This window comes from Chenopodium quinoa, unplaced genomic scaffold, assembly GCF_001683475.1.
Source record: "Chenopodium quinoa cultivar QQ74 unplaced genomic scaffold, ASM168347v1, whole genome shotgun sequence".
Taxonomy (NCBI): domain Eukaryota; kingdom Viridiplantae; phylum Streptophyta; class Magnoliopsida; order Caryophyllales; family Amaranthaceae; genus Chenopodium; species Chenopodium quinoa.
The window spans coordinates 3,751,600-3,765,043 of record NW_018744092.1 but is presented as its reverse complement, the minus strand read 5'-3'; the positions used below and the strand labels follow the sequence as shown (position 1 = coordinate 3,765,043).

General features: G+C 35.3%; 2 protein-coding genes across 3 annotated transcripts; both read right to left on the bottom strand.

Annotated features, from left to right (window-relative positions):
* Window positions 1–576: 576 nt before the first annotated feature.
* Window positions 577–4,252, bottom strand: LOC110691909 (protein JASON-like). The gene is made up of 6 exons (XM_021868887.1): window positions 3,834–4,252; window positions 3,667–3,727; window positions 3,476–3,567; window positions 1,588–2,415; window positions 1,425–1,507; window positions 577–1,129 (listed from the first exon to the last, which is right to left on the bottom strand). Exons 1-6 carry the CDS (start codon window positions 4,017–4,019, stop codon window positions 1,021–1,023), a joined length of 1,359 nt encoding a protein of 452 aa, XP_021724579.1. The 5' UTR covers window positions 4,020–4,252; the 3' UTR covers window positions 577–1,020.
* A 2,804-nt stretch (window positions 4,253–7,056) lies between these two features.
* LOC110691908 (40S ribosomal protein S23-2) lies at window positions 7,057–9,279 on the bottom strand. Of its 2 annotated transcripts, XM_021868886.1 has the most exons (3): window positions 8,934–9,279; window positions 7,902–8,048; window positions 7,057–7,449 (listed from the first exon to the last, which is right to left on the bottom strand). In XM_021868886.1, the coding sequence occupies exons 1-2, from the start codon at window positions 9,042–9,044 to the stop codon at window positions 7,908–7,910; spliced, it is 252 nt and encodes an 83-aa protein (XP_021724578.1). In that variant the 5' UTR covers window positions 9,045–9,279; the 3' UTR covers window positions 7,057–7,449; window positions 7,902–7,907. The 2 variants fall into 2 exon arrangements, with proteins under 2 accessions (XP_021724578.1, XP_021724577.1); XM_021868885.1 differs by having other exon boundaries at window positions 7,057–8,048.
* Window positions 9,280–13,444: the final 4,165 nt, after the last annotated feature.

Here is a 13,444-nt window from a genome sequence, read left to right as displayed (position 1 = left end):
TATTACGAGTAGAAGCAAAAATAGTGTTCAGAAAAACAATTGATATGCAAAGTTTAGTACGTACTTGATAGCTGCTTACTTTTGCTCATATATTCAGTGTTCAGACAAGCAAAGGTGAGAGAAGCAGAGTGAGATTTTGCTTTCTATATATCAAGTCAGAACATGTTCTTTATTTTAAACAAGTATCAAAACGAGCAGGAAATCAAGAATCTGAAACCGACAGATAATCTTCAGAGTTAAGATTACAGATATGGCAGTACAGTAGGAGTAATAGATTAACCTCAAGATTACCATAAACCAGACTTCTTCAAAAACTCTAAGCCCTTCAAGAGCTTATATAAAATGGTGGAGCTCAATAATCAAAGCTTAAACATGAAATTTTGCTTTATGCATTACAGTTTCAACTCAGAAATGATACCGTCCTGTCATCAATCATATTCGAGTAATACAGGGGAGAAAACAAATAAGGTTGCGATATCTTGCCTGTCTTAGAAACATTAACTAACATTATCAAGCATAGTAACATGCAATGCAATATAGATAATAAAAGAGGGTCATCACTGGTTCATCAGATAATGAGCTTAGAAATACAGCAAATATTATTACAGGTGAGGAAAAAAAAATGTCATGGCTACATTAGCACATTCAATCCACAATCATAAGTATTCCGAGAGGATCATCACCAATTCATCAGAAAATGAACTTCGAAATACAGCTAATACTCCATAGCAATTTCTTGGCTCTATATATACACTAAAATTTCATTCTGCTGAAAGTTGCATATATCATTTAAATTCATTAATTGATCCAATCATAGACCTTCTCTGACCCCTCCACCCCCAATCTCCCCCTTCCCCAAACATGTGGCTACTCAAATCGAGCATATATGTAGTGATATTCACTCACAAAGATAAGATACACAGGGGATTCTTTATATTCACGAAAGGACAACTAATGTTAAATTGTTGTCAATGAAAACAATCGTTTTCATACTTTTATGAAAGTCCTGATGGTAGGAGATCAAAAAGAAACCACAGATTTTGGACAGCTCATTGACTGGAGTTGTGATGTAGCAGTATCCTGGCCTTCAATGTCTTCAAAGGATATTGGCGCCCCTGTAATGGGCTTCCTACAAATTGAAAATGAAGCATGTAAGAGACAATGCCAGAACAGCCCACAAGAACTAACATAGAATTTGACCTGTAATAAAAAAAACATAATATAGAATCACAATGGAACATGAATTATCATTGCAAATTTGCAACTGCAGATTTGCAGCAATCCTCAAGCTGCACACTTCAATAAGCTATGCAAAATTACAAAGGGGCTTCAAGTCTTCAACATATTTCAGGCCCCAACGAATTACAAGTATCAGTGCACCAAACTCAAAAACTCAAGTTATAGAAAGAAGGCACAAAGCTTACCTTTGGGGAGCAACAGTCTCTTCAGACAGTGCCTTTTCCAGCCTTTCCTCAAACGGAGTAGCATGCCAACAAACCTTCTGATCCTGAAAAAGATGCCAGCGAATTAGCAAAGTTCCATAAGCAGACTAAACCATATAAGTAGCTTGCGAGTGAAGACAAAAACCTCTTTATATTTAGTTGTTGAATTTGGAATGCCATTACCATCCCATCCCTTTGGTGAAATATGAGAAGCTTCCTCTTGATCATTCCAGTGAGTAGCAACCAACCCAATAATAGGCCTATCACCAGGAGTTCTTCCAATTATAGGCTTTCTATAGCTGGCAGCTCCAAGGTTATGGTGATCACCATCATACTTAGGCACTGGGGGCTTCAACCATGCAGATAAACTGACATCTCCAAGTTTCTCTTCATTGACTGAACATTTACTTGAACCCACTGTAGAAGGAGTAGCATTTCCTTGCCTTGATCCTCTTTCATGATCTGATGCATTTAGAGTAGTATCCTCTGCTTTCAACTCATCCAACTGACAAAGATTCTCAATTGGATTTAAGACTGTATAGACATACTGGGACCGTATTCGACCATTCCCTTTTGTTAGACTCTTCATATTTGTCGCAAACACGGTTCCTGGTGTTTGCATGTCATCACTTATTTTTACGGGAGTTGGATAAGGTGAAGATTTTAGCACACTCTGAGATCTTTGAGCATCTAATTTCACTGAATTTTCAGCAAATGTTCCAACTCTTTGGACCTCATCAGGTGTCTCTGGTGAAGACTCCAGAACATTAGGAGAATTTTGCAAGTTAGATCTCTCCAAATTTTCAGTCAATATTTCTGCCTTTTGGATTTCAACTGGAGTGTCTGGTGAAAATTCTTGCATACTGCGTGGTCTTTGTATGTCAGAATTGTCAAAGTTCTCCACAATAGTAACTCTTTTCCGAATTTCAGCCGGAGTCTCTGGCAGTGTGCCACATGCTTTAAGGAACTTGGCCTGGTTTCAACACATAGATAATAATAAACATCTTTAGGGAACAGCCAACTGTACACCCCCCTCCCAAATGAAAGATTTGACTTGAAACAATGAACACAAAAAAGGGCATAATCGACTGAGCAACTCCTTGGCCTAAATTATCACCCCTTAATCATAAAACCATTTTCCAGTGCAGGAAATACAAGTGGACAGAGGCTCCTCAAACCAGCTAATATTTAGACAACAAACATATCCGTGAGAAATAAAAAAACACATTTAATTGGACAAAAGGTATGATTCCACTAAAGAGTAAGGGATCAATCAAGCTGTTGATATAAAATCTAGAACACTTTCAACATTGACCCTGTTTACCTTAACCAATAGAATGCGCGATTAGATGCAAATTTCTCAAGCTAACCTAGTTCACTATACGTACTGTTAATACCAAAATTGTTATACTGTCTGGCTTCTCATAGTTGGTTGATTAATCTACCCATATTGAATGGACACTACTTTTTTTACAGAAATTAGACTGGCACAATTATTGAATGCAAGTGTCCAACACACTAACACAGTTGCTCATAAATCTGAGCAACATGTCAGCACATAGATGCATGTCACGAACAACATACAACGCAATTGGCCAGCCAAAATTTCTTTTGCAACGCAATAAGCATTACAGCCGGTGCACAACAATGAATCATGCTAAGCATCAATGTTCTCCACAGAGTTGTCTAGCTCTAAAATTTAAATCCAGATATAAAAACAGAAGCATTTTATGATCAGACAAAGACATTATTGAAATGACTGATGATAATGCCATGAAACAATCTAGAATCAGAGTTATTCCAATCATCTATCATCACTACAGTAAGCTCATCCTAAATTCAATGAAAAAGACCATTACAATAGTGATTCCTATACTTGTAATTTCACAATCACCCCATAATTAAAGGTCCCCTTTTTTTTCATAAATTCAACAGCTTCCTTTCAGCTGGTTAGTAATAATTTCATAATCCAATTAAACATTCTACCATACACATATCTCACCAGTCATTTAGTAAAAGCGACAAAAACTTACTTCTTCCACGAGTTCTTCATGGACATCGGATCGCCCCGCCCGACGCACAAGCACTTCATTCTCCGGCGCTTTCACCGCAGTTTCTTCATTTTCTGCACCAATTTCAGATAATGCCAGTTTAGAATGAGCAAATTCTTTGCAAAATTCAAACATAACACATCAAATGAAGCCGAAAATCAAAATCAATTCACCTTCAGCTGTAAAAAGACTCGATAGACGAATCTTTTGTCGCACCTCTTCTCGATCACCAACCTAATCAAGAACATAATCAATCAAACCATAATCAAATTACTAAACCCTAAACCCTAAAAACAAATTAAATTTAAAAATGAACAAATTCAAGAATCAAGAAACTTACTCTTGCATTAGAAGTTGGAGAATCATGAGGAACAAGTTGAGGGCGAGGATTATTATGAATATGATGATGTTGATGACGACGATGATGATGATTATTGTTTCGAACACCAAAGCAATCGAAGAAGCAAGACATTGCTTGAACAGATCGCCAAAGAAATCCGAAAACGTCGCAGTAAGTCACTGGCATGTCATAAGATGATGGGAAATTAGGGTTTCTTATAGAAGATTAATTTGGGGGAAATGTAATGATGATGATTGATTAGGTTAGGTTAAGCTGATAATCGAGTGTGACTATGAGGTGAGGAGAGAGAAAGTGAAGAAAGTGTGTCTGAGAATCTGCGATTTTGTGCAATTACACTTGAAATCCAAAATTGCTGATTTTGCGTTGGGACATAGAGTGAGACGTTTCTGCTCACTGATTTTGAAATTTAAACTATTTAGGAGGGAAACTCTTCCTCTCCCTTCTTCATTCTCTATAGTGATGAGCATGGGTCGGATTACATAGACTCACGTGTTATGTCAGCGTATGCTGGATCATGTTTATAATGAATGGATCATGGTTGGTAAAGTGGTTAAGAAAATGGTTTGGGACTTTGGCCCATTGTGTTCATGTCAATTTTTGAAAATGATATCCATACATAATTCATGACTCACTAACGTGTCTCTCATGTAATGTTGAGTTCGTACATCTCAAGCCATTTTTGTATTGTGCTTGATCGGTCTTGAGTGAACTCAACCATGCTTAACTCCACCATTCTCTCTATTTCTTATGTAATCCTTAAAACTTTAATCATATAGGAAGTAGATGAACTGAACTAAAATGAATAGAGTTTAACTAGTTTTTTTTTTTTTGGGTGGTTGGGGGGGGGCAGGGGGGAGGGGGGGGGGGGGACTGACAATAAGGGTAGAAGAACAAGGTTCTATTTCCTCATCCCCGCATGTCCCATCTTCTTTTTCTCCCTATTAAGTGCCTCAATTTGACTTATTTTACTTTTTACTGATCAAGAATTTTTTTATTAAAATCTCAATGTAATTAAGTATTATGGAGTAATGTAATACTAAGCCAAAGTATCTATAAGTTTATTCACTCGATATTGAGTGACATTGAGTAAGTTACATTACTTAGTAAGTATACAAGTATTACCACACAAATTAAGATTTTATATTTTCATAAAGTATTATTATCTTCAATCACTTATTTTTGTAAAACATAAAATATACATATTGAAAATTTAAGGTTTTTTTTTAAAGTATAATATTAACTAGGCAATTTTCGAACCATGCTCGAATTTTAAAGCAATACACATATTAATAAATCAAAATTTACTCAATATAGATTTGTAATCAATTGTTATTTTAATAAAATTATTTAGCTTAATTAGGAAATATTATATACTTCATATAATACAATATTTTTTCTAAAAAAAAGTAACAAGGAGAAATACAATTTAAGAAAAACAATTTGGTATATTCAATTATTAATATCTAGTAGATGAAAAAAATATATAGTACTAAATAAAATAACTTTTAAGTTTATAGGATATAGTGTCTTCATATATAAGTTTATAGGATTTTTTGGAAAATAACACCACAAAAAAACTCACGATTTGGATTATTACACCACAAAAAAAAAAATCATTATAACACCACAAAAAAAAACCAAAAATTTGGTTTCACCACCAGCTAACGGATTTTTGGATGGAATCCGTTTATAGGGCCCACAACAAACACGTATCAATAACCTACTGGTTAAAAAAAAATTAAAAAAAAATGAAATAATACTCTAAACCCTAACCTAACCCAACACAGCTCCACCTTCGGCAACTAGGACCCCCATCGCCGACAACCCAACCCCAGTCGCCGGCACCATCTGCCCCCCACAGAAACCGGCGACTTCATCCTTTCCTCTCCCCGAAAACTACCCCAGCCCCGCCTAGCCTCACAGCTCCAACAAATTAACAACACTAAACCAGCCCACGCAACCACCTCCGCCACTCCACACACACACACACAACCAAATCGAACCCAGCCCCTTCGAACTACCGAGTTCGACCGTGCACTAACACTACTAGAAAATAGGCAAATTCCAACGGACCCGAAATTCTGTCGGAAAATGTAAAATTTCTGACGGATTTATGTTCCGTCGGATATTTCCGACGAACTCAACCATTCCCTCGGAAATCCGACAGAAATAAAATCCGTCGGAAATTATAAAATCTGTCAGAATATATGTGCTTTCCGATGGATTTTTCCGTCGTAATTTACAATTTCCGACGGAAAATTCCGTCGGAATATTATTTTAAAAAAAAAATTAAACCCCTTTAACCTAAATATAAAATCTTCCCTTTCCCCTTATTCTTTCCGCCTCTTTCCCCTTATTTTTTCAGACTCTCTTTCTCTCTCCTCTTCTCTTCTCCCTCCCCTTCTCTTTCTCAGTTTCTCTTAATCTCTTTATCTCTCCTCTTCTCTTCTCTTTCCCCTTCTCTTTCTCGGTTTCTCTGAATCTCTTTCTTGCCTCCTTCTTCTCTCCTCTTCTTTCCCCTCCTTCTCACACCAACAACAAAACCATTAAAGCCTAGATCTTCTCTCCTCGTCTTTCCCCTCCTTCTCACACCAACACCGCTGTATTTGACACCAACATCGCCGCGCAAAAACAACGACGCAATCAACACCACCACCTTTGATTAAGTTTTGATTATTTTAAAGGTTTTTTAGGCCAAATTCAGCCATTAAAAGCCTAGATCTAGACTTTTCATGGCTGAATTTGGCCTTGTTAAACCGTTTTCGTGGTGAAATTCGAAGCCCATTTCAATTTAAGGTATGTTTTGTGTTTTAATTTTTCGCTTTTATTTCCGAGTTTTTTTTCTTTTCTTTTTTTAAAATTTTTTTTGGGTTAGGAGATTCGGTGGTGGTGGTGGGTAGGGGTGTACACCGGTCCAAAACCGGACCGGACCTGTTTGGACCGGGGACCTGAATTGGGTAATTATGAGGACCGGGGACCGGACCTGAATTAACAGGTCCGGTTCCGGGCTAGACCTGAAAAATCAGGTCCGGTCCAGGTTTGGACCTGAATGGACCTGTTTTGTGATTTTTTCGTTTTTTTTTTTATTTTTTTTTAATAAAAAACTTGTTGGACCTGCGTATGGACCTGTTTTGTGATTTTTAGACCTGTTGCATAATTAAATAATTACATACAAACCAAAATTATTAATCACAAAAGTACAAAACTACATAAAGTCTATAAAAGTATAAAGTCCCAATTCTCAAACACCAAAAATACCAAAAAAAAAACATAAATTCGATATGAAGTACTTTTGGCTATCTGAAACACAGGAAACACTCTCTTATTATCCTTCATGCTGCGCCTATAACACTCTGCCATCTTGGAAGCCCTTTTCTTTTCTCCAGGTTTAAGATCCCGCCTATTCGATATGAAGTACTTTTGTTTCCACTCCATTGTCACGAACAAACTGTTTCCATCCATCTGTAAACACAAATGGCCTTTCATCATATGTACTCGAGAGTCTGATTTTCCATTTGTGTTTACTTGGCGCTATAAGTGTACACCACGGGGAGAGTTTCTCCTTGAAACACTCCATGAACTTCTGAGGAATATTCTGCAAGAAATGTTCACCAAAAAATTCAATCAAGTGAGCTAATATATATTAATAATATAAGTGCAGTTGCTTTCATAACACTCCATGAAGCATACCTGAATACAAATGCCTAGTTAAGCATCATCTTTGAGAATGAATGAATGGTTAATTGTTGTGTTTTAAAGCAGTTTTTAGGAGATCCAAAGACCTTTTTTTTTTATAAATGCAAGATCATTAAAAAGCTGATCTTGTTAACATAAATTCCGGAAATTTTCATGACATCGTTAAGAGAAGTAAATAAACCAATTGAAAATATAAGCAAATAACTAAGAGTATAGAAAATCATCTTGAATAGACACGGATAGAGCACAAAACAAAGTAGGGAGGGTGTCTCTTTTTAAGGATGCTCAGTATTCATTTCAAGACGGTACAAGTTCATTTGAGTAGGCAAAATTTAAGACAAAACCAACAACCTTAACCTAGGACCTGGGTTTTTCCTTCTTTTCCTTGAACAGAGCTAGAAGAGAGACACCAGCAACCTTGACAACCTTAAATCGGACTCCAGGAATATCTCCCACAGCATGTCCTTTACGACCAAATCCAGCAATCAACACCTCATCCTGCACAAACCACATTTTCTTAGTATGGAAGGAAAAACAGAGCTAGATAATATCAATTTCAAAGTCAAATACAATATAATCAGGTAACAAATATTAGACAAAATTCCACAAACTTCTGCATGATCCACATTTTCAGCATGAATCTACACCCAAACACAACATTAAACTACATACATATAACAGAAGACCTTGACTTCTTTTACCAATCAGGTAACTTCTTTAGTAAAAGGGAACAGTTTATCATTCTTTGATAAGAAGTATGAATTAGCATTATCTTAGAACAGCTTTTTCCAGATGATTTACTCATGAAAGGATAAAAAACCAACAGTGTATGACTGATCTTAATTGCTCAAGCTATATACTCTCCACCGCAATACTGTTATGATAGTCTTAAACCACAAAAATAAAGCTGCACATGTACTGAACAGGAGTGGGTGCAGGAGTACTGACAGAAGAATCAGATAAACCAGCACAGAAAGAGTGCGCACTATCATGTTTTATATGTTTCTGGATAAACTGTTATCAAGAGTTTATGATATGAGTATAAGAAAAGCATTGTTACTAATGTTAAACCTTCAGTAATCAGATGCCAGTATTTCTCCAAAAAATCCACAACAGAATTGACATTATTTCTACAATGGTTAACAAATAACTGGAGTTGTTTAGACTTTAAGAGTTTCTACAAAGGTTAACAAATAATTGGAGTTGTTTAAACTTTAACAAACAACATTATTTCTAACACGGTTAACAAATGACAGTTAACAAACTGCTAGTGTATCACTAAGTTTGTGTCGAAAGGCACAAAATACCAGCAAATTCACAACCAAGCAATTTATGAAACAGTAAGTGCATATATGCTTGCAGACATTAATAGAACGGACTTACATTTTCCTCAATGAAGTTCAAACAACCATCATTGGGCACGAAAGCAGCAATCTTTTTTCCATTCTTAATCAACTGCACACGAGCACATTTTCTGATAGCAGAGTTGGGCATTTTTCTGCAATGATAAGTTTATGCAACAACGCTTATATAATGACTAATAACATAGAATTTATGCATCCGAATGCATAAAATTAACTATTCAATTTGAAGCCATGCCAAAGGTCAATGCAAAGTACTAGATAAACACTAGACTACTAGATGTTTACAATCTAATCACTACTTTCTCTGCTCTTCTGATTTTATTAAACCCTAAACTTTAAACTAAAAAAAACCAAAAAAAAAAACATAAATTCGAAGATAAACCATACTTTTTATCAATTCTAAACATTAAACCCTAAAACCCTAAACTTTAAACTAAAAAAAACCAAAAAAAAAACATAAATTCGAAAGAAATTCGAAAATAAACCAAAAAAGAAAAAACATAAATTCGAAAACATTGAAGTAAAAAAAAGAAATTCAACATGCAAACATCAAATAATCATTATAAGCAATTGAAACATGAATAAACATATAAATTCTAACACTTAATTCATTATTTCGAATACAAAATACCCAAACATAATTAGATAATTTAGATTTACATTAAAAAAAAAAAATAACTTACCGGAGAAATGGAAAATCGCGCAGTAGCTGTCTCATGCGGTGGTCGGTGGGCGCCTGGGCTTCGCCTGAGAGAGTGAGGAAGGCAGGAGGTGTCGGCGGTGGGCGTTGCCGCGTTGGGCTGAGACTGGAGACAGTGAGCGTGACTGCGTGAGGGAGAGGGGGAGACAGCCTGTTTGTTAGGGTTAGAATGAAATGAAAGAGAATTCAAGCGTCACTCAAGCAGCAGCGTTATTTTGATTTTTGAATTTTTTTTTTTTTTTTTTAAAAAAAAAATACAATTTTTCCGGGTTTCAGGTCCGGACCTGAAAACCCCGGGTTTAGACCGGGTCCGGACCGGAACCGGGAACCTTGATTTTTAAGGACCGGGACCGGACCTGAATCAACAGGTCCGGGTCAGGTCCGGTCCGGATCAGGTCGGTTCAGGTCCGGTTTCAGGTCCGGTCCAGTTTTTGTACACCCCTAGTGGTGGGTGTGGCTGATGTGTGTGCGTTTGGTGGGTGGTGATAGGATTTTGGTGATTGTGCGTGTGGTTTTCAGTTAGGGTTGGGTGGTGATGGTTGGTGAATCTGGGTTAGGGTTCGGTGGTGGTGGCTGATTTGGGTGGGTCAGGGTTTGGGTTAGGTGGGTCTATGTAAGGGTGCGGTGGCGGTGGTTGGTGGATCTGGGTTATTGGATTTGGGTAAGGGTGCGGTTAGGGTTAGGTTGGTGGGGTTAGATGATAGATCTAGGTTAGTTGGGTGGGTTAGGGTTAGGTTGGTTAAGGTGGTGGGTCTAGTGGGTGGGTTCGGGTTAGGTGGGTTAGGGTTAAGTGGGTTAAGGTGGTGGGTTCAGGTTAGGGGGGCTGGTGTGGGCCGGTGGTTAGGGCGGTGGGAGGCGTTTTTTTTTTTTTTTTTTTGAATTTTCCAACGGATAATTTTCCGGCGAAACTGTATCCGTCGGAAATTTCCGACGAACTTTTCCGGTGCCGAAATTCCTCTTCCGACGAAATTTCCGTCGGAAAAGGTCGTTTTTCCTAAACAATTGTTTAGTCGGAAATAACCTATTTTCTAGTAGTGCAGCCTCCACAATCAGCCCCAACGAATTCAACCCTTCAGTCGCGCCGTTTCGACCTCCAGATTCCGCAACTCGCAAAACCCAAACCACCACCAAAGTGGCCACTAACGTTTGAAATAGGCCGGTTTAGTGCGTGGGTGGTCAAATTCAACCCAAAATCGGTCCATAATTTCTGATTTCGCTGGTTGTAGGTGTGTCGGAATCGAAAATAGTGAAGTTCCGGCGGGGAAGGGGTTAGCCGGTGGTGGGGATGGGGTGGCTAGAGTTAAATTTGGGATTTTTATTTTTTTTGTTAATTTTATTTTTTTTAAACTAATAATATAGTGACATGTGGCAACGTAGACCCCACTTAACGAAATTCCATCCAAGAATCCGTTAGATGGTGGTGAAATCAATTTTTTGACATTTTTTGTGGTGTAATAATAAAAGTTTTTTTTTTGTGTTATCAAAATTATGACTTTTTTGTGGTGTTATTTTCTAAAAATTCAAAAAAAAAAAAAAAACAAAACAAAACAAAAATAATGTTGATGTCATGATCCTATCATGATCATAGTTCAAAAAAATCTTATCATGATCATGTTCAAGATTTATAAAAAGGAAAAAAAAAAAAGTTCAAGCACGTCGTGGATGCCAAGGATATTCCACTCAATAAAAACAATCAAGGCTCATCATCAGCATGATCATCTTCCTTCATACGAAGTATTAAAATGGATGATTCCAGTCATGAAAACCTTGGAGCAACTTTGTTTAAACTCATGATCGGATGGGGCAAACGTGGTCCGATCCATGTGAAACTTGGCCAGATTGTTGAAGACACGTAGAGCTGCAATCTGAATGGTGTAATCGTTCAAATGTTCACTGTTTCGTCGAATTTGTAGCCTGGCAGAAACTTCACAATGGAGTTATAGTCGTACATGACATTGCATAACTCCAAGACTTCAAGGGTTGCAGCGAGGTGTGGTACGTTGCTCCAAGAGTCCATGAAAATTTTATAGTACACCCAAGTGTACCAAGCATGGTACACCCGGATATTTTTAATTATTTTTTATTTTTATTTTTTTGAAAAAAGGAATCAGTTTTCAAATATGTCTTCCTTAATTGAAGGAATTTGTTAATTCTTTCCATATTTATAGCATCCAAAATATTAATCTCCATAATTTTCTATAATTTAATTTATGAGATCCAGCGAGAATTTTTTCGGAGAGAGAAATTTGCATATAGAAAAATGATAGTGCATGGTGAATTTCATAATGATTATGATTGAAGATCTCCTCTTAATGCTATGATTATGATTGAAGATCTCCTCTTAATGCTTATAAAAATGATGTTTTTGAGAATGAAGGTGAGATTCATGAGGAATTCGTGACCCAATAAAAAGATAAATCTAGATTTTTTATTTTGATTTTTAAATTTCATTATTTTGATGTTTGTTTGATGATGATTTATATTTGTTCACTGATCATGGTTAACAAATTCATTATTAAAAGTATCAAGTTTTCAATAATTTTAGTATTTGCAAATTTTTTTTCTAAATTTTTATTATTTTCTGAGGTTGAATATGATGTTCTTCAAACTATAATGAATTTTCTTTTATTTGTTCGGTCCATATTTATCTTTTTAAATGGAATGGAATATATACTTTTGAGTCGGATTAATATATGTTCTTTAAGTTTGAACCATATGCTCCTTACATCACCAATTATGTTCTTTAAGGTATATGTAGATTAAAAATGTTCTTTAGGTTTTAATAATACGAAGAATGTTCCTTTTTACTTTACAGTATGTTCTTTTGCTTTTTTTTTTTTAATTTTTATTTTTGGAGAAAAGAAAGTATTATACGTATACATGTTTTTTTTTTATTTAAAATAACGTATACATGTTCTTTTATTTTCTTTAAATAATTTACATTTTTTATATTAATTTAGAATATCTAATAATAATGTTTTTTTTCTTTTTTGTAATCAGGATTATGATGGTTAATGAGAATTTTTTGGGACAATGATGGACATTTAGATCTAATAAGCATCCATAATATTAATAAGGACCTCCATGTTATTGATAAAGAACATGATATGTAATGAACAATACATTAATTAACCATTAAACAATGAATATTATGTGACTATAGAAATACATTAAACTTATCATCAAAGAACATGGACATTTAAAATAATTTGTTAAAAGATTCAAAAAATATCATTATATGATATAATAAAGTACATATGGACATACCATAACGTTAATAAATAATTGTATATTATAAACAAATATAATGTACATCATCTTTTCTGATAAAGAACGTTGTTAAATCATACAAAAAACATTACAAGTTATACGCATGGACACCATACCAAATTAAAAATCAATATAAAGAATATTAATAATGAACATGATATTACTATGAAATGAACATCATTTAAATTTTAACCAGCATGACAAAATTTTGAAAATGAAATTTTAAGTTTAAATTTTAAATTTTGAAAATTAAATATTGATTTATGTTTAAGGAAAAAAAAACTCGTAGAGGATAATTATTATGAGAAAATGATTTTCTTAAGAAGATTTACCATTAGATGCGGACTAAAAAGATAAAGTAGTAATTATCTTTCACTTATTTAAAACCTATGTTAAAAAAATTGTCACGTTCTTTACTTTTTAACAATATGTTCTTTTCACTCTGATTATATTTCTTTACATTCCATCTCATAGATTTAAAAGAACTATGTTCTTTATGTGTAAGCACTATGTACTTCCCAAGTGTACCTTGCTCGATACACTTGGGTGTAGGAACCATG